Below are 20,402 nucleotides of genomic sequence, written 5' to 3'. Positions count from 1 at the left end.
AATCCCAGGACCCTGGGATCATGACCTGAGCCGAAGGCAGATGCTTAACGACTGAGCCACCCAGGCACCCCAAAAGATTTTTTTTTTAAACAAGCTCCTCAGTTTTTTGTTTTTTTTTTTAAGATTTTATTTATTTGAGGGAGCGTGTGCACATGCAAGGGGCTAGTGCAGAGGGAGAGGGAGAAGCAGACTCCCCACTGAGCAGGGAGCCCCATGTGGGGCTCGATGCAGGGCTCGATGTGGAGCTCAATCCCAGGACCCTGAGATCATGACCTGAGCTGAAGGCAGACGCGTACTCGACTGAGCCACTCAGGCACCCCTAAAGATTTTTAAGTTATCTCTACATCCAACGTGGGACTTGAACTTACAAGATTAAGAGTCCCATGCTGTACTGAATGAGCCAGCACCCCAAAGAGTTCTTAAATTTGACACCAAATGATCCATAAGAGGGAAAATCAAAAATTTAGACATCATTAAAATTTAAATATTATGCTCCTAGAAAGCCCATGTGAAAAGTATGAAAAGACAAGCTACTGGGAAACAATATTTGCAAACCACAGATCTAACAAAGGAGCAGTATCTTGACTGTAAAAAGAACTCTCAAACTCAAAGGGAAAAAAACTACAATCTGATCAGAAAATGGGCAAAAGACCTGAACATATATTTTACTAAAAAGGATATATAGAGGGAAAACAAGCACATGAAAAGATATTCAACATAACCATGAGAGAGATGCAAATTAAAACCACAATGAGGTATTACAACACACCTACCAAAATGGCTAAAATTAAAAATTGCAACAATACCAAATGCTGGTGAGGATGTGCAAAAACTGGTCAGATATTGCTGGTAGGAATGCAGGACAGGATAGTCACCTTGGAAAAGAGTTTGCCGATTCCTTACAAAGGAATGCCCTTACCATTTAACTCAGCCATCCTGTTCCCAGGCATTTACTAAAGAGAAATGAAAAGTTACTAATGGGGACACCTGGGTGGCTCAGTCGATTAAGCGTCTGCCTTCGGCTCAAGTCATGATCCCAGGGTCCTGGGATCGAGTCCCACATCAGGCTCCTTGCTCAGCAAAGAGCTTGCTTCTCCCTCTGCCTGCCTCTCTCTAACAAATAAATAAATAAAATCTTAAAAAAAAAAAAAAAAGGTACTAATGATGTATTAATGTTCATAGGAACTTGATGACCCCAAATGGAAACAATCCAAATGACCATCAGTGTTACATAAACAGTGGAATCCTACTCAGCAAGATAAAGGAACTAATCACACCACACTGATAAATCTAAAAATGTGCTCTGTGAAAAGTTCTCTGTGAAAGAAGGACTACATGCCGTATGAGTCCATTTGTGTGAAACTCTTGTGATAAAGCATTAGCAGTGGCCAAGAGCCAGCCCTGGATGAGGACTGGACTGCAGAGGTACCACAGCAGTGATGGGCTTACATGTCTAACAACCAGCTTTCAGCGGGAAGGAAGCCCTGGTTTGTAGCATTTGCCAGTTTCTATATAGATACATAGATTTATTTTATTTTATTTTATTTTTTGAGAGGGAGAGAGAGAGAACGCGCGAGCACAGGGTGGGGGGTGCAGAGGGAGAGAGAGAATCTTAAGCAGACTCTATGCTCAGTGCAGAGCCCGATGCGGGGCTCAATCTCACAGACCTGAGATCATGACCTGAGCCAAAACCAAGAGTCAGACACTTACCTGACTGAGCCACCCAGGTGCCCCGTATTTGCCAATTTCTATGGTATAAATATCCCTTCCACTGACAATTTCACAAATCCAGCGTGACATCACTGGACACTGAGTATGGAAGAGATGCTAGCTAACAACTGGATCTCACCAGATGATGTAAGTTGACTCCAGTACAACACTGGGCGCAAGGGAATGTGGGATGAGGGAAATGTTACCTATCTTGTGGTGATGGTTAATTTGAAAAATTTATTAAAGTATACATTTTTATTTATTTTTAAAGATTTTATTTATTTGAGAGAAAGCAGGAGAGAGAACAAGCGGGGGGCGGGGAGGGGCAGAGGGAGAGGGAGAAGCAGACTCCCCACTGAGCAGGGAGTCCGACACGGGGCTTGACCCCAGGACCCCGAGATCATAACCTGAGCCGAAGGCAGACCAACCAGGTGCCCCTAAAGTGTACATTTTAAATTGGTGTTTTAATGTAAGTAAATTATACCTCAATAAAGAATTCTTTTAAAGCTGACTGGCTCAGGGTGTAGAGACAGGAGGGAATTGTAGCTTGTTTTTTTTTAAGGAACTGTAACTTTTTATCAGGGTAGGCGTCCTCAGCCTCCTGATCATCCATCCTTGATTTCTCTTTATTGTACAGATGGAGCAACAATAGCCATGTGGAGTGCCATCTACCTTGTTTCCAGAAAAGCCGTGTTCTGTGAATGACCTCCAGCACTCGGCCAGTCAGACCCAGACCCTGGCTGCCTCTGCAACCTTCCCGTTCAGTGCAGTAACTCAGTCCCTTCCATTCCAGTGGGCAGGCCCCCACCACCTGCCCGTTTCCGCGTCCAGCCATCCGCATGGCTATCAGGGAGCCCGGTTCTGTGACAGCTCACCGCTGGCCTGGAGAGCACGGCCATCCCTGAGCTTCTCAATGAGACTGGTGCCTGTCTCACCAGGGCTCTCTTCATCCCTTCTGGAGACAGACTGCCCCTCGGGCCCTCTGATGCAGCATAATCATTTGGTGAGTTTTCTGGCTTTAGCATAGCATATTTACTCTAACATGCCCACGTGTTTTAGCCCTTTGATGCCTTCTTCCACCATATACCACGGCTGTTCTGGTGTTTCGGCTTCACTTAATGTGGGCCGTGGCTTCCTCCAAGTTTCTAAGAGCCATCCCGTCAGAATATTAACAGTATATCTCGGGGTCCTTGTCAGAGTATTAAGTCCTGTATCATGGGAAGGTGCTTCCATATCCATCTACTCGCCCTTATGCCCCACCCTCCTCGGTGCAACACCCTCAGAACCCAGCCTGACACATCTTCACCCATCTCCCGCCAGTACACGCTGGCCAGGCCCACTGGGGCCTCCAGGCAGTCTTCCGTAAGGGGGCGCCTGGCTGGTAAGGGAGGAGGCACGGCCTTTAACAGGAAGAAGTGGGTACTTTTGCAGTCCCAAGGGATGCAGGAGAATGGGGGAATTCAAGATTTTTTTAAAGCATCAACCCAGATGTCCCACCCAATGTCTCAGGGCCTCACTCCTTCCCAGCAGACCTGCCAGAGTTAAGAATTCAAACTTCTCCGGAGCTCTCCTACTATTACAAGTAAATCCTGGACCTTCTGAGCTTTTTGAGTCCTCAAGATGCAAGAGACAAAAGTCTCTTAAGTTGCCAAGGAGGGCTTCGGGCTTTACAGCTGTCCTTTAGTTGGTGATTAATTACCCTCAGCCTTTCGTTGTCTTTCTCCAATGCACTGAGAGCCTGCAGCCGCAGCCATCCAATTCCGTTATCTTTGTAACTTCTCAGACCTGATATATTTCCCCCACCAATGTGTTCCCTTCCCCCAGGATCCCACCCTAGCTCACAGCCAGCGAGGGTTGTAATACTGCCCTGAGCCAGCGTGCCAGGGCCGTGCATGCTCCACCTACCACCAGTGACGGGGTCCTCTCGGCCAGCTGGCCCACAGGGGATTCAGCTTTAAAATCTCCGCTTGGGGGGCACCTGGGTGGCTCAGTCGTTGAGCGGCTGCCTTCGGCTCAGGTCATGATCCCAGGGTCCTGAGATCGAGTCCCGCATCGGGCTCCCTGCTCGGCGGGAAGCCTGCTTCTCCCTCCCACTCGCCCTGCTTGTGTTCCTGCTTTCGCTCTCTCTCTCTCTCTCTGTCAAATAAATAAATAAAATATTTAAAAAATAAAATCCCAGGTTGGTCTTTCCGCCTCCGGCGGCGGCGGGAACACTGAGAGCCGCTGCTGCCCCGTCCGCCCATCTGCAGTGGATGGTCGTGCGGAGCGGCTCCAGCTTCGTGATCAAGAGGAACAAGCAGAGAAACACCACCGAGCCCAGTACCCTGAAGGCTCGCAACCCTTCCCGCTACAACAGGCTGATCCACCGCAAGACTGTGGCCGTGGAGCCCGCGGAAAACGGCAAAGGTGTAGCGGTGGTCAGGAAGCGGAGCTCCGGCCAGGGAAACCCGCCACCTCCTGCGTAGGGACCACACCAACAAGAACGCCCGGGGCCACCCTCAGCAACATCAGACATGATCCGCGGCCAGACAAGTGCCGCCCAGATCTGCGCATGGCTGCCAGAGCCTGTGATGAAGAGGCCGCACCCGCCCCGCCATGAGCGCCTGAGCACCTGCCCCCACCCCCCATGACTCCAAAGCAATAAAGATGTCAACCACCTCAAATAAATATATATATAATAAAATAAAATCTCAATTTAGAATCTGCTTTCCTCAGTAGTCTTGGCACCAATTCTTGCCAGGTTGAGTTCCAACATTCTTTGGGATGGAAATCTGAGTGAAGGTTTATGAAGGTGTATGTCAGGACCAACACACCTGTGAGAGCAAGAAACCACAGCACTGGACAGAGGACTCTGGTGCTGTGTGACCCTTCAGAGTTGTTCCCCACAGAGGCTAGGGAATCAGACCTCTCTACTCCCACACTGATCAGTGGTTACTGGCTGTCTCAGGAGAGGGCATGAACTTCGATGATTTTTCAGTGGAGGACTCGAGAGGGGTCTCAGTGAGAACCGTCAGCCACCAACATTCCCAGCAGTGTGGGCAGGAGAGCGAGCCCAGGGGTGCGCGCTTCAGTCCTGACGAGGGGTATCGGGATGACACACCATGGCATCCACCACAGCACCTTTAAATATGAGGTGTAGGGTGCCTAAGACAGCTATAGACAATGTCTCTTCTCTCCTACATGGTTCGGTGTAGGTGGGTCTCACGGTCTGTTGTTTTACTATTGGAAGGGTCTTCAGCTGAGGGAAAAAAATCAGAAAGGGGCATATTACAAACACCACTATGATCTACTGAATACCTGTGAGCAAGAATACACTGGGCAGCCTGCCTTCCTCAAGGGAAGGACTACCTTTCCTTACACTCAGTAGATGTTCCCATAGCATCTCGTTCAAGATGACGTACAGAACAGTGTATTCATGAAACTCATGGAGCTGGAAATGACCTTGAGTGAGATATAGTTAGCATTCACATATTAGTTGAATGAATGACTCAATTTTGTCCTCACCTGCAGCTAGAAGGCTAGGTTAACTACCTAGAGGTAGAACACTTCCATGTTCCTGAACTATTACCTAGCCACATTTTGTTCTCCACGCTAAATAACTCTAGGTATTTTTTTTTTTCTAGCGTGAAATACTGGAATCACATTAGACTGGAAATCAGGAGAGTGCCAGCCCCTTGACCACTCTGTCATCTGTGGGCAAGTTTCTTCACCTATCACTAAGATTGGACTTGGTGATCTAAGGCAATTTCCACTTGGAAAAATTCTACGATTCAATACTCTTTGGCATTTGGTTTTCTTTAGTCATAAAGTGTGGAAATGAAACACAGTAATTGATTTAGCCTCCCTCTTCCCATCAGATTTTGTTTTTAGGTACTTGTTAATTGGACAATGAAGCGACCCTACAGCTACCAGAACACACCTGGCATTTTGTTCTCCCAGGCCCCAGAGATTCTCTCATCACTGTTTCTTTGAGGAATCTGTGCTGTCACTTCTCCACCTGATGACCAAAGAATAGGGTACTTGGTGAAGTCCTGCTTCTGAAAGACCTCAGATTCCAGTCCACCTGGAGCCTGCGACAGATGGGGTCAGAAGTGTGACTACTGGGGCACCTGGGTGGCTCAGTCTGCTAGGCGTCTGCCTTCGGCTCAGGTCATGATCTCAGGGTCCTGGGATCGAACCCCGCATCAGGCTCCCTGCTCAGCGGGAAGTCTGCTCCTCCCTCTGCCACTGCAGATCTGCCTTCTTGTGCTTACTCTTTCTGTCAAATACAATCTTAAAAAAAAAAAAAGTGTGACTACTGAAACACTTGGGTTGAGCCCTGAAGAAGTTTTCTTGATTCTAAGTCTTCAGTCTCATGCAAAATAGCCCTAAATTCCAACATGCTTGCATTTAATTTTAGTTTACTTCCTCTTCTCACCAGGATGCCCACACCTGTGACCTCTCCTCAGTGACCGCTCCTGGCTCTGGGGAAATAATGCACTGAGTTCTGCTACTTCACTGAAATAGTAGCTGCTATCTATGAAGGCCTACCATGGGCCAGACATGGATATGGATGTCTGGGTGTGCAATGCCAAGCCTCGCAGCAAAACGCACAAGGGACACGTTATCCCCCTTTAGAGATGAAGACACTCAGCCACCCAAGGGAACAACAGGGATGGTTTAAGAGCACTGAAAATTTGTTTTTTTTCAACAAGCATTTAGGGAGAGGTAGTCGTATGCAAGGTACATTTGGTTCCTTTGGACTGAAGCTGAATTTTCCCAAGGATGGCCATATGCACATGCCAACCTGCTCCCAGGAAGATGTTTTAACAAATCGAATGTTAGCATTCATAGAGTTTGGTCATGTCAATGATGTTCGAATGTAACATCTAGTAGCACACCCCTCTCTTCATAGATGTGAAAAGCGAGGCCCTAACAAACTGTATTAAACACAGAGATAAAAGTGAGGGAAGATTTCAGGAAGAACTTTGCTTGGAGGAAACGAGAATCGCCCCTCAGAGTTGACAATGGGGAGACATCATATCAGACAGGGGCCTACAGTCCTGGTCCATCTGTTAGCATTCTGCTCCCACACTGGGAGACATTGCCTGGCCACCTCCTTTGCACACCCATCATTCCTTGCATGTTTCTCTTACTTCACCTTTGAAACTGTATTATAATTATGTATCTGTCTTCAGTCATTAGGCTGTGAGTTCCTTGAGGAAAGAGAATCTTATTCCCAAGACCTTGCACCCTGGGTACATAATGTACCATAATATTTGTTGAATAAATGAGTGGGCAAGTAAGTGAATGAGTGAACAAATGAATAAATGAATAATCAACCTTGCAAGGTTTCTTTTTTCCCTCACTTTGAAGAAGGAAACATCTAGTGAGCTCATGGAGCAGGGCTGCCAGAGACAAGGCCCTGGATGTTGTAACTTCTAAAGAAATTTCCTTCTACAAGAATCTGTGAATCTGTGACTCTTCTCGCCTTCCTAAGCCCTGTTTCTCTTTTCCTGTTTCACTCGGGCCTAAACAGGTGGCCTCCAGGGGTGTCTTCCCCTTAGCAGCCACGCCCAGGAGAGGGCAGTAGAGGCCCGTCTGGCTAGGAGAGCGCCTCGCTATCTAAACGCCGCCCTTCTTCCTCGCCACCCTGCGCTATGGGGACGGGGGCAGCCTACCGCAGGCCTGGGAGAGCCACTGCCCCAACTGTGAGGAGGAGCGGCTGACACAGGTCACCACAGGTCATGCGGTGGCACAGTTAGGCCTGCCTGTTAGTCCCCATTACCTCCAATATCGGGTCCTATCTGTGCAACATTTCCAAGAAGCTCCTACCATTTTTAGCCTGAAAGTAAAACAGATCTCAAGAGATGAAAAATGCCAGATCCCTGCATGCTCAAGCATCTCCTTACAAAAGCCCATCCTTGACCCAGCTTCCTCTTCCAACTACTGCCCTTCCCCCGTCTCCTCTCACCACCATGCTCCTAGAAAGGCATGTGCATCCACCCACATTCCCATCTCACAAAGGCCAGGAAGACCACTCAGTCCAACTCCCACCCACCCCACCGCAGCGATTCATACTAATTTCACCCACACCCCAACTACAAACCCAGCAGACACCTTTGGGTCTAAATCCATCTCCCCATTTACCCTGCCCCCATCTACTTCCCTTCTGTGTTAGTGAATGATCCCATCATGGGTCCCTTTGCCCATGCAAGAAACCTAAAACTCATTGGAGAATCTGTACCCGCCCTTATAACTCTAACCCACTCAAACCACAATGCTGCCCACTCTTCTCCTAAATACGAGACTCCATGTCCTGTTCCCATGCCCCTGCACAGATCGGGGCCTGGGCGCCACAGCTCAGCCTTCACTCAGCAAGTGCACTCTGGGCAGCTGTGGGTGCCAGGCCCCCAGTGACCAACACGGCTGACCAGGCCAGCTCTCGACACAGCTCACATAGTCCAGACCACAGACACTCACAGGAAAATAAGCAAAAAAGATCACATCAGACAGCAACAGGTATTGTGAAGAAGACAGTGATAGGAGAGAAGATGGCAGGGGCGGGGGTTAAATTAAATATTAAAAATGTCTGGATCCCTAGGAAAGGACTCCGAGAAAGTGACAAGAAGCTCTCTAGGGCACTGTTGGCTGACTAAATACTCAACTTCCCAGCCTCCCTTAAAGGGGGCCATGTACACAGGTCTGGCCAATGAGATGTTAGTGGGAGTTGGCAGAGGTGGAAGGGGTGTACCGGGGAAGACCTGCTTTCCAGAAAATCGCTGGTACAGTCCCTGCCTGCTCGTCCTTCGACCATGAGGGAAAAGGAGGAAACTGCAGAGGCAGGCCCTAAACCAACACTCCAGACTTGCTGTGTGAGAAAAGAAAGGCTTGCTCCCTTAGCAGAGGCTTCCTTTCAGACCAGAGCATCCTAGCTGGGCTCCCTAGCCCTGTGAGACCTGGGGAAGAACAATCCAGGCAGAGTTCAAAGGCCCTAACTCCGGAACGGGTGGCAGGTCCGAGGGAGGGAGAGAAGACCTGTGTGTCTGGAACACAGGCAGGTGGGAGGCAGGGGGCAGAAGAAGTCTGAGGGATGGAGGGGGTCTTGCAAAGCTCCGAGGCCCCTGGAAAGCCATTTGGATTTAAGTGCCTGGAAGACCATGGAAGGGTTTTAGGCAGGAGAGTGACCTACTCTGATTTAGGTTTCTCTTTTTAAAGATTTATTTACTTGAGAGAGCACAAGGGGGCGTGCAAGTGGGCGGGGCGGGGGGGGGCAGAAGGAGAGAATCTTCCATCAGACTCCCTGCCGAGCATGGAGCCCCACACAGACACAGCCCATCCCAGGACCCATAAGATCACGACCTGAGCCAAAACCCAGAGTTGGACATTCAACTGACTGAACCACCCAGGTGCCCCATGGTTTAGGTTTCTTAAAGGGTCATTCTAGCCAGGACAGGGAGAAGGAACCAGCGAGGGCAGATACTGCTATGGGGCTGACCCAACAGCAAATCCCACTTTTTTCTGGACACCGTCTTCTCTAAAAGCTCGAGTTAAATTTCCCTTTGCCCGTCTCTGGAGCACTTGGGTGGACCACAGGACCCTGGTCTGGCCTGTGAGACGTGGGTGGAAAGGACATTCAGGGAAACTTTGCTTTCCTGACAAGAAGGGACAGGCTCAGCTGGTGTGGCTCTGCTGTCTTCTCCCTGCTGGAGAACAGAAGCAGCCCCTCGCAACGGTGGGGCCACAGGCTAAAGCCGGCCAAGTGGAAGGGACGGAAGCCTGGTCTGGGGCCTGTGGACACCACTGAAACTTTGAGTCTTGCCTACAGCCGGACATTCTATTGGGAGAGAAAAATAAGCCTCCATCTGCACCAGCCGCTATGAACTGGGTTTTCTGCTGCGTGCAGGGCGGGCTCTCAGCTGACAGTGGGCAGGAGTACCCCAGGCCCGCTGAGCCCTGAGTGAGGAGGGGCCATGGTGAGAGGCGGTGGCGGCTGGGACGACAGGTCTTTCCACTTCTAGTCAGCTCCCTCTAGTTTGTCTTCCACACTCTGGCACTTTCTAAATGCAAATCTCTTCATGAACTCCTCTTGGCTTAAAATGTTTTGCTGGCTCTCCATTGCCTACATGATAAAGATCAGCCTCCTGTGCCTCGAGTGCGATGCTCCTTGTGATGGGTCCCAGCTTCCTGTCTGGTCTCTTATCCCTACATCGCACCCACCTCCAGTCAGACCCCCTTGTGACCACTGCCCACGTGCCAGGCACTGTCCCTTCCTTATTCCCAACCCAGCAGCCCTAAGTGCTGCTAATTACACGTCTTGGTTTATAGATGAGAAACCTAACCTCAAGAAAGTTAAGTGGCTTGGCCAAGGCCACACATCTAGTAAGTGGTGGGTCGGGATTAAACTCTGGCGTGCTTTCAAAACAAATTAGAGATGTATTTTTCTCACTTGTCAAGAAGTCTGAAGGCAAGCATTTGCTGGGTTGTTCAAGTGCTCAAAGATGCCACCAGAACCTCAGTCTTCTGATCTTTGCTCTCTGCCACTTTGGAGAACTGGCTCGGGCACCCTCCTACTTGTCACTTCACGGCTTTACCATGGCCACTCGGCTCTAGACATCACATTCAGGCTCAAAACAGTAAGAAATGTGGGAAAAAGGAAGGCTACACCGACTTTAATCTGTCATCCCGCGCGCCCCCCCACCCCGCCATTCTTGTTAAGAAAGCCAAAGCTTTCCTAGAAACCCACAGCACACTTTTACCCTCGCTGCCCCTCACTGCAAGGCAGGCTGGGAAACCAGGGACCGTGGTTACTGTGGTTGGCTTAGTATAAATAAATACCATCTACCACTTGGGGCTGAGTCCACGGCTGCCCTCAACAAAGCTGGTGTTCAGTCAGCAAGGAAGAAAGAGGTAAGGAGGATGAGCAGGTGACACACAGGGTCTGCTACCACCACCGTGCTCAGCAAAATGGAGGCGCCTGCGGTAGCCTGGCTCCCCCAGGCCACTCTCCACATCTTCCTGGCAGATCCTTTCCCACCTATCATCACATGCCAGTTTCCCTGAGGCCTCCCTCACTCCTGCAAGTAGACCGGGGATTCTTTCTTCCTCCTTCTCTCTATGTACCTACATCCATCACAGCTGTGTGACTTTATAGTCTTTATAGCGGCTGATATAACATGATTGCTCACTCAGTTACACAAGCATTCATTCTCTCCACAGATGCTTACTGAGCACTTACTATACGCCACACACAGGGCCAGCAGTCAGGAATGCAATGGTGAACAAGTCCGGTTTTTAGATTTGGTCCCTGCTCTGATGGCGCTTTCAGTCTACAAGGTGAGCTATCCGGACAGTTCAAGTCTGGGGAGCAAAGCTACACATCTCCTCCCAGACTATCAAGCACCACATGGCAGGATGACCTCCCTCCCCACCTTACTCTCTGACCCTGGCACTCGATGTCACACAGAACAGATGCACTAGGACCACATGCCAAATGCATTCTTTCCTTGGCTTTGAAATATATATTCTAATCGAAATGCATTTCTTTTTTCTGCCCGGAAACCCCCCAAGAGTGAACCAGTGTCCTCCTGCGGTATCACATCATACACCCAAGCATCTGAAAAACACTTTGCCCTCTCCCCACCTTACTGCAGGCCTCTCTTCCCAGGAAAGCTTTCAAGAGAGTCTAATTTAACACTTTATATCAGAGGTCCTTAGTACATGTGAGTTTTCTGCTGAAGGCTTCATCTGGGTTTTCTAAGCAGGGGTACCTCACTGTCAGGGCTGTGGCCGCTGAAGTGTGATTCTGAAAGCACTTGAAAGAACTCTTAGGGTTCCTGCTGCAGAGCTTCTTATGCATCGCTTTTCTATCCTCTCCATGCCCGGCTTTGTTGCCCTTCCGCCATGGAGGGGCCGGTAGCCAGGAACACGACGGACAGAGACAAGGGAAAGAGAGAAAACGCAGCCCCTGCTTTGGGCTAGGCCTCTGTTGCCATAGTGGCATGGACCCGAGACACCCAGGTGAGAGGCCCTTCATACAGTGGGTTGTGGGTTGTGGAGGCCAGAGAGGTGGGGCATAAACATGGAAGACATCCATGCCTTCCGGGCCTGGAAAGGATGTCAAAAGGCCAACCGACCCCCTCCCCTGCCTGTTAGCTGAAAACCAAATGGATGGGCAGCTTACTGCTAAAAACCCTCAAGAACAAAATCCACCACCTCTGAGTCACCTGTTATTCTTATTTCACAAGATGCAGGACCCTGAACGGGTTTTCTTTGTCCAATCTCATTTTCTCGCTGTCCTTCCAGCCCCGTTATTATTGCTGGTAGAGAAAAGTTAAACCACCACTGGTACACGCCATACGGTAACCCGGGAGGAAAGACTGGGGCGAGGGGGAACCGTGCTAAAGCATGGACTTGGCTTGAGGGCCATCTCGATCAGCTGTGGTCCTCACAGGGTCCCCACCCCTGTTCTTTTGTCCAGCCTTGGCTCTGGGAGCAAGCAGCCTGGAGGGGCAGGGAGGACACAGTGTGAGTCACATGTGGGAGCAGCCCGCCCACCTAGCTGAGGCCCACGGGCTGCCACAGAGACAGCCCTGCTGCCTAGCAGGTCAAAGGGGTGTGGGGGGCAACAGCCCTCCCTGCAGGGTGGCTTCCTCCTTTGGAGTGAAACACAGCAGAGAGAGTGGAAAGGTCTGCTTTTAATGAATAGCTTTAAAAGCCTTTGCAACAGTGGACACGGCCCAAGGCAGCTTGGAACCCCACCTTGAGGGCAACAGGGCTCCCCTGCTTCCAGGTGACCCTGCAAAATACAAATGGCGCTGTGACATCAGGTACATGGCTTTTTCCCACCTCACATGAAAAAAATCCCAACCTGCAAAATCCTTTCAGAAATCATCCTGCCTGAAAAATGGGAGATGGCCCTCATGGCAGAGCCTGGTTTGAAGAGGACGGGGAGCAGGAAAGTCCCTCGTCCAAGATGCCACGAGGGAAACTGTTCCCGCCCCTTCCAGAAGCAACAGGAACCCCCTCTGCTCCCAGCACTGGGAACAGAAGGAAAAGGCCATCTGCAGGAGCACTCGATATTTTGCAGACTGACAGCGGGGTCTGGATACTAGCGGGTCCCCCCCCACCCCCGTCTCCCCGCCACTCTTCACTCCCACACGATTCTGCTTCCACTCTCCGACTCCGTTTCACTAGGCTCAGGAGACAGATGTCTCTTCCTGCCATGGACATGCCAGACAAACCCGGGGCCGCTCTTCACAGCCCCTAATTCCCCAAAATAGTGTCAAGAAAACGAAACACTTTTGCATGAAACTTCTCTGCAGCTTCTCCCTTTGGTTTCTTTCACACCGTGGGCCAGGGAGCTGGTGCTTATTTTGACAAGAGTAAAGAAGCCTCTGTCTGTAAGTGAGGTTAACACCCACCCTGAGGCTGGATTCTTTCTGGTCTCTCTCAACAGCTGAGCATCATGATTCTGCTAATTAAGCCGCTTTCTTCTCCTTAATTAGCTGCATGTGAATCTTGTTGGGAAGTCTTGGATCCGTGAAATAGTCTGGGATAAGAATCGAAAAGAAGAAATTATCTAAACCCAAGGGGAAGAGGCGGGGAGGGAGGCCGCTTACTCCGCTCAAAAGCGAGGATGGCTCGGCCTCAGCAGGGCTGTTCCTGGTGGCCCTGCCTTCTGACGTCATAGAAGCCACAGCAGATCCCGTGGTCACTGTCCCCGCCCAGAGTGCTGAGCCCGCCAGCTCCCGTGCCCCCAGGAGGGGCTGACACAGGATGGCTCCTGACCCTTCCACACCGCCCTGCGGGTCATCAGCTTGCTGACGCATGGGGAGCATCAGAGGGCTGAGGGATCTCTGGGTTTTCTGCTCCCAGCCCATCCCGAGGCCCAAATAAATGCCAAGTGTTATTCTTGTCTCAGCTCAGCTTTCCAGCTCGTCTCTGAGATATCACGCCCTCTCCTCTCTGAGAATATCCTCTCAGAGGAGAGCCAGGCTCTCACACGATGACGACAGAGGAGGGTTTTTATACACCCAGCATAACGTGAATCAGAGGCAGCATCTGCTGCGGCGGCAAAGACGCACTAGACTCCGTTAGAAACCGTGTGAGGCCATCAAACTCCCTGGGGTAACAGGCGCCCAGGAAGCCTGCCCCACCCCGTGCCCTTCCCTCTAAATACCGTTGACCTCAAGCCAGCTGGGGCAGTGGGGCCCATTAGGATCACCGGGGGACCTTTACAACCCTGAGGCGGGGCCCCACCCTGGGCTAATTAAATACCAACCTCTGGGGGTGGGCCCGGGCCTCAGCATTTCTTAAAAGCTCCCCAGGTGATTCTAATGTGCAGCCAGGGTGGAGGACCCCGCTTTAGGATTCCCAGGGGAAGAGCTGCCAGTATGTTCCTTTGGGAGTGTCAAAATTCTTAATCTTCACCACAAGGAAGCTCTGCCTCATTTCTTATCTGTCCTCATTTTGAGGAAATGACAATGGATGAAAGAGCCTTCTGAAAAAAGCTCCCCGGGGGGACATCAAGTGAAGAAGTACCCCAGACTCTGCAGGGCTTGTCCGAGTCTAAATTTGCAATAATACTCCTTGGGCTGGTTTCCCAAAGACCCAAAACAGACATGGCCTTACTCACCTGCGGCAAATTCTTGGATGTTGTCTGGTCTTTTCAGAAACATTTCTCTGGAAAACATGAAGGGATAAGGGCAGGAGTAAAGCAGGCTTGAAGGCAGGCTCCGCTCAGCCTCGGCTGCAGGTCCCACCTTTCAGGGAGCAGAGTGACCTGAGACACCCCCGTCTGGGAGTCAATAAGCCAGAGGACTCCTAACAAAGACCCTTCCATTCATGATTTTCCTTCGGGTCAGGCTCTGAGGCAAGGAGCAAAACATTCTAAATGGCACTAAGCTCACTTCACAAGACAGCTGTGCCCTAGCCAGGCAAAGCCTGTCATTCATTCCACAAACATTTTCACAGAACCAGAGCCCAAGCCAGGGAAAGGTGGTGAAGACGAAAGACATGCTGCCTAGTCCTTGAGGGGCTCACGTGTGGTGGGACATATATGCAACCCCACAGGCTGGTGACTACGTTTAACCGGGAGTACCCACAGGGGTGGGGGGACGATGCAATCCACAGAGCGGAGAGGCCGGACTGCGGGTCTCACGGTGGGTCTCGCGGCGGACACTGACAAGGCCTGCAGTGCCGGGGCTGCTGGGGCGGGGAACATGCCTTATCTAGCCTAGAGTTTTATGGTTCATAAAGAATGTTCACAAATATTATCCCACTTTACAACAACCCTATGAAACAGCAATGACCGTGCCCCATTTTACATATGAAGAAATCAAACCTTCAAAAGGTTAATCATTTGCCCAAGTTCACCAAGCGAGTAAACAAAGGGCACAGAGCCCAGGTCTTGGGGTTCCAAGGCCAGTGCTCTCTACACCACATCCTAGTGGCCGTGGCTGCCCGGCCCACCAGCCTAGAAAAAGGCCTCGCCTGCCCAGAAAGCCCCTGCCTCCCAAGCTTTAAGAATTTGGCTTCCCTTCTCCTTGAATTCCATTTGACAATTATTGAGCACAAATTCTATGTAAGTAACTGTATGAGATATGAGGGGTTGCTTTTATTTTTTAAAAAAGAGAAAATACAGCACCACCTCAAAGAAATTAGTCAAGTAAAAGAGAACGGGTAAGTTCCCAAATGTCCAAAAGACCAAGCACCCTGCAGGAAGTGCTGTAAGAGGGTGTTAATAGTGTGCTGTGTCCAGGCACCCGGTGGCTCAGTTGATTAAGTGTCTGCCTTCGGCTGAGGTCATGATCTCAGGGTCCTGGGATCGAGCCCCGCGTTGGGATCCCTGCTCAGCGGGGAGTCTGCTTCTCCCTTTCCCTCTGCCCCTCTCCCCCAACTCATTCTCTCTCTCTCAAATAAATAAATAAAATGTTTTAAAACAAAACAAAACCTTCAAAAAAATATAGTGTGCTGGGGACAGCGAGAAAGGTTACTGAGAGCAGGGCCCCAGAAATCCTCACAGAGCAGCTGGTATTTCCACAGACAGGACAAGGGCATCCCAGACAGGGAAGCAGCAAGAGTAAAGCCCCAGAAATGAAAGGGTCCATGTCCTCCTCAAGAGTAGGAACTGGAGTATCCACCTTTGTAGACCCAGGGTCCAGAAGAGTCAGGTCCCCCCGGGAGTGTGAGGCACCCCCGGGAGTGTCAGCGGGAAGGTCAGTGGAATGATCAGAGGTTCCATCTGGCTGGGATGGTGGGCAGGCGCAGAGAGTAGTCGGGAGCAAAGGGGCCCTATTATGCAGAGCCTGGAAGGCCAGGGAGAGACATTTATATTCAATTCAAAAGACAAGGGGAGGGGCGCCTGGGTGGCTCAGTAGGCTGGGCGTCTGCCTTCGGCTCAGATCCTGATCCCAGGGCCCTGGGATCGAGTCCCCCGTCGGGTTCCCTGCTCAGCAGAGAGCCTGCTTCTCCCTCTCCCTCTGCCTGCCTCTCTGCCTACTTGTGCTCTCTGTCAAATAAATAAAAATAAAATCTTAAAAAAAAAAAGATAAGGGGAATGGGTGCATAAAGCTCAGACAGCAGAACACACCCAACAGTGAGAATGGAGGATCTATGAGAAACAGTTGAGCGACAGAAGTCAGGCACAACGGAGCACGTACTGTAGAATTGCACTTACAGAAAGTACAGAAAGGCTAAACAAATCTGTGCTATGAGCAGTCAGGATACGGGCTACCTTTGGGGGGGAGGTGCTTGGAAGGGTCTCAGCAGGTCTGAAATGCTAGTCAGATTCTATTTCTTGATCTGGCCCCTAGTACCATGTATACTCTCATCTTGTGAAAGTTCACCCAGTTTAGGATATGCCACTTTTCATTATATTTCAACAGAATGTTAAAAAGCTGGTGGGGGGGGGGACAATGTTGTGGAGCCACTGCAGATTTTTCCGGCCAAGGAGTGACATAATCAGTTCTAAATTTTGGGAAGATTCATCTGCCTGGCTACTTACAAAAATATCTAATAAAGCCTTTCTACAGTTTCACACTTTGCTATCACATCTCCAGCCTAAAACCTTAGACCTCCGGGGTCTAAAATAAGTTAGATCGCTATTCTTTCTATTTTTCAGGTCCAAAATTCAAGGTGTTAAGAGTTCCATACACTGTATATACAAGTACATCCTGGAGAGCTGTGACTGAATCACTATAAGTCATCACGATCTGGAAAACCCAAGTGGGGAACTCGCTTCCCAACAAAAACACTTTGGAGCTTCTCATGGGTTGGAGTGAGTCCAGAGCAGAGACCTGCAAAAGACATGAGGACAGGTATGCCGCTCAGGATTCTGTCCCCTCTTCTCCCTTCCTCTTTTCCCAAGAGGAAAACCATCTAAAGTATCCAGTACAGATGAGGGGCTGAATCTGGTTCATCCCAGTATCTTCCAAAGGAAGTAACAGTAACACCAAAAACAACAAAAGCAAACCCTCAAACTTTAAACACTTCTTCTCCCCCTCCCACCCCCACCTCAGAAAGAGAAAGGCCTAAAAGGGGCCAGGAGCATTTCCTGTAGATAGCTTCAGGGCCAGCAAAGGGAAGAGCCTAGTGGCCTACCTGGCCCGGGAGGTGGGGATGATAAGGAAGTGAAGGGGCTGTTCTCGTGGCAGCCAGGCACAGACACCCAGTTCCTCCTGGAAACTTCCTGGACAGAGAAGCTGGGCCACCCCTGATATGTGACTAAAAACACCACCCTCTTCATTCGCCACCACCTCCCACCACCACCCATTCCTTGTGTTTGTGAACAAGGCAAATGGTGATTTAATTCAGGCTTTTAACATCTACCCCCAACCTCCCTGCTGGAATTATTCCTAACTTGGACTGCAAGCTCCCCAGGATAGGAATGAGGTCAACCTTTATTTCCCTTTAGAAGAAGAAGTGCAAGGGATGCCGTGGCTCAATCGGTTAAGCGTCTGCTTAACATGACCGTCCCATGTCAGGCTCCCTGCTCAGTGGGGAGCCGCTTCTCCCTCTGCCTCTCCCCCCCCTGCTCGTGCTCTCTCTCTGTCTGACAAATAAATAAATAAAATCTTAAAAAAAAAAAAAGAAGAAGAAGAAGAAGTGTAAAAAATGATGGCCTGATCCCCAGGACTGACATTGACAGAAGACCCCTAAACTATCTTTTGCCGAAGCCTTACCCCTGGGCCAAATAAAACCAACCTTCACAGGGAAGTTTCTATTTTCCCTTTCTCCATCCCCTATCTGCTCTGTGAGAATCTGCTGCCACTGGAGAAATGACTAGGATATGAAGAACAGTGAGACCCAGGAAAGACGAAAGAGCCTGGAAAAAAAGACACTGCTCCAGGTCTACTTTTGAGAAGACAAAGAAGAGCCCCACCTCTGGCTCACCAGCTCCTGTGAGCTTTCAACCCAGCACAGTGGAAATACCAGAGGTATGGATCCTGCTTCCGCATCTTGGGGAAGGAACCTCACCTCTCCAGCTGTAAAACGGAAGTGATGCTAAGCTATGTTTTGCGGTTGCTGGGAGGGTCACACAAGTACCAAGATGTCACACAGTGTGCAGGCACCGGGGACACAAATACGGCTGCACCAGCTTGGGGTTCTGGTCCAGGGACAAAGTGCACATTCCAATTCAGGGGGCGCCTGGGTGGCTCAGTCGTTAGGCGTCTGCCTTCGGCTCGCGTCATGGTCCCGGGGTCCTGGGATCGAGCCCCGCGTCAGGCTCCTCATTCTGTGGGAGGCCTGCTTCTCCCTCTCCCACTCCCCCTGCTTGTGTTCCCTTTCTCGCTGTCTCTCTCTCTGTCAAATGAATAAATTAAAAAAATCTTAAAAAAAAAAATTCCAATTCAGCGTGATAAAGGCTAACCTGGGAAACCAACACAGTGCCTGGAAATGGAAGCCATTATTATTATTTAAACCTTGCCTATTTGTCTGTAGCCAAACAGTATTTGAGATAGCTCTATTGTTTTCATCAGTTGCCCCAAGATTTTTTTTTTTTTTTTTTGACAGTTCTTTGCCTTTCATCCCATTAGGAGAATTTTCCATTCAAACAACAAATGCCAACCTGAAGGGCAATGTAGGGGAAAGAAAAACAGTGCTCCAGGATATGGTGGAAAATAGTCTCTTCCCCAAGACTTACAGGGGAATGGCTTCCAACCACTGGAGTCTTTCCACAACAAGTCTCTCAGGGAGAGAAGGGCCAGACATCTGAATTTTTTTTAAGTTCTAGTGATCTTGTTAAGCTCCTCTGATGGAGAAATAGTGCTCTACACCCAATGGCTGCCTGTTGAGTTTCTCAATGCCAAATTACCTCTTCCAAGTGTCAGAAGATATATATTTATCCTTACAGCTAAAATGACTGAATATTAAATTTTTGAGAATTCAGAGATAACTTAAGAAAACCTCTAGAGATAACTCAAGAACACCCTGGGTGCCACAAATCTGAGAGTTAGAAAAAACTCAATCTTAAAATATTGTCTTACATACGTAAAAAAATATGTATATGTATGTAATTTTAATTTAATTTATTTAGTTTAACATATATGTATGTATATGTATTATTTTATTTTTTTCCTACCTCTCTGACCCTAAAGGCAGCAGTCAACTCATCTCTGCCAACCAAGATTTGGTATTATTTCCCACTAGCTGTCAAGGCCGGTTGGGAACACCACCTACCTGAAGAAACCACTTATGAGCAACTCCACTTCTTTGTGGGTCCTCAGGTATTTTTCGTTAGCAATCCGAGTCTGAATCTAGGAGGATAAGAGCGAAAGGTCACGCTCCATGAGGAGGCAGATTTCAGGGTTCAAGCCCTGGGCGTGTGAAAGCCTTGGGGAAACTAGGTGTGCATTTGACCTGGGTCTTTTCCCGGGATGTTTGAAATTTTAAGCCGCCTGTTTTATTAATGACCAACACCTTCTGCGCTGTCAGGCTCAGGGGCCATAGCTAAGGTCGGGTCTCCACCGTCCGGGAGTTCTTGTCTGTATCTAAGTTACTGTCTCCGGCAGTAATTTCGGTCCATTTCACTGGCCAGATCCCTGCGGTCGTTCTTCCTGCACTTGCAGGCGCCTGTCGGGCTCCGTCCAGGGTCCCAGAAGCCCAGAGTTCCGCCTGGCGTCTCCCCCAGCCTTGCGCCAGTTCATCTGAGAACAGGCTCCCGCGCCCCTCCTCCCGGACCTCCTCCGGGTCTGCAGCCCGTGTCCTAGGGGAGCTGCACTTCGATGGAGGCGGGAGTCGGGGCGCACCCACCTTGAAGTTGCGAAGCTGCTCCTGCTGCGCGGGGCTCAGCGCCCCGGGGTCCGGCCCCAGAAGCCCGCCCTGCAGCGTCGCCATCTTGTCCAGGTCGTCAAGGCGACGGACCACGCGGGCGGAGAGGCCCCGCCCCGCCCCCCAAGTCCGGCCCTCATCAGCACGCGGGGTGGGGCTGGGGGAAGGAATATGGGGGCCACTCTGAAACCTAGTGGGAGGGTCTTCCCCTCTAATTTCCCGGCTTGGTTGTATGTGGAATGAGCCCCTCTTCTTGACTCCACCCAACCTCAAATAGTTTTTTTTCCTTGGCTCTAGAGCAAAACTGGAAAAGGGATTCCTAAGTTAGAGTCTCCCAGAATCTGGTTCCTGACCCTCTCCCTTGTTTGGCAGCTGTTGAAACCTAGTAGTAGAGAGAGAATTCAAGCTTCTTCGCCTTTAGCCGGCCCCAAAGCCAAACC

At 50.0% G+C, this 20,402-nt stretch overlaps 2 protein-coding genes across 7 annotated transcripts in view; one reads left to right on the top strand and one right to left on the bottom strand.

The window, feature by feature from the left end:
- RIIAD1 (regulatory subunit of type II PKA R-subunit domain containing 1) overlaps positions 1 to 20,402 on the bottom strand; it is a 34,978-nt gene that overhangs the window by 6,075 nt on the left and 8,501 nt on the right. Inside the window, exons 1-5 of one of the 4 annotated variants that reach the window (XR_004676437.1) lie at positions 19,945 to 20,092; positions 19,372 to 19,448; positions 14,327 to 14,373; positions 13,113 to 13,240; positions 4,348 to 4,948 (exon numbers count right to left, since the gene is read on the bottom strand). Coding sequence is in view for 1 of the 4 variants with exons in the window: in XM_034990060.1 (XP_034845951.1) it covers positions 13,170 to 13,240; positions 14,327 to 14,373; positions 19,372 to 19,448; positions 19,945 to 20,028 (279 nt within the window). In the remaining 3 variants the exon portion in view is untranslated. Of the gene's footprint in view, positions 1 to 4,347; positions 4,949 to 12,220; positions 12,488 to 12,914; positions 13,241 to 14,326; positions 14,374 to 19,371; positions 19,449 to 19,944; positions 20,120 to 20,402 lie in introns of those variants that run through there. The other 3 variants (XR_004676436.1, XR_004676438.1, XM_034990060.1) reach the window with 3 other exon arrangements.
- LOC118000354 (60S ribosomal protein L28-like) lies at positions 1,115 to 4,195 on the top strand. Of its 3 annotated transcripts, none has more exons than XR_004676440.1 (3): positions 1,115 to 1,487; positions 2,348 to 2,713; positions 3,890 to 4,012. XR_004676440.1 is itself a non-coding variant. In XM_034990061.1 (3 exons), the coding sequence occupies exons 2-3, from the start codon at positions 2,624 to 2,626 to the stop codon at positions 4,173 to 4,175; spliced, it is 306 nt and encodes a 101-aa protein (XP_034845952.1). In that variant the 5' UTR covers positions 1,677 to 1,857; positions 2,348 to 2,623; the 3' UTR covers positions 4,176 to 4,195. The 3 variants fall into 3 exon arrangements, 1 of the variants encoding a protein (XP_034845952.1); XM_034990061.1 differs by lacking the exon at positions 1,115 to 1,487 and adding an exon at positions 1,677 to 1,857 and having other exon boundaries at positions 3,960 to 4,195; XR_004676439.1 differs by lacking the exon at positions 1,115 to 1,487 and having other exon boundaries at positions 2,059 to 2,713.

This window comes from Mirounga leonina, unplaced genomic scaffold (assembly GCF_011800145.1).
Source record: "Mirounga leonina isolate KUSES-001 unplaced genomic scaffold, KU_Mleo_1.0 Mir_493, whole genome shotgun sequence".
NCBI classification, from domain to species: Eukaryota; Metazoa; Chordata; class Mammalia; order Carnivora; family Phocidae; genus Mirounga; species Mirounga leonina.
This window is presented reverse-complemented; position numbering and strand designations above follow the sequence as displayed.

Coding starts and splice junctions, on each gene's coding strand:
- LOC118000354 (XM_034990061.1), top strand. CDS start 2,624: ATGAGACTGGTGCCTGTCTCACCAGGGCTCTCTTCATCCCTTCTGGAG. Junction 2,714..3,959: donor TGATGCAGCATAATCATTTG/GTGAGTTTTCTG, acceptor GCCCATCTGCAG/TGGATGGTCGTGCGGAGCGG.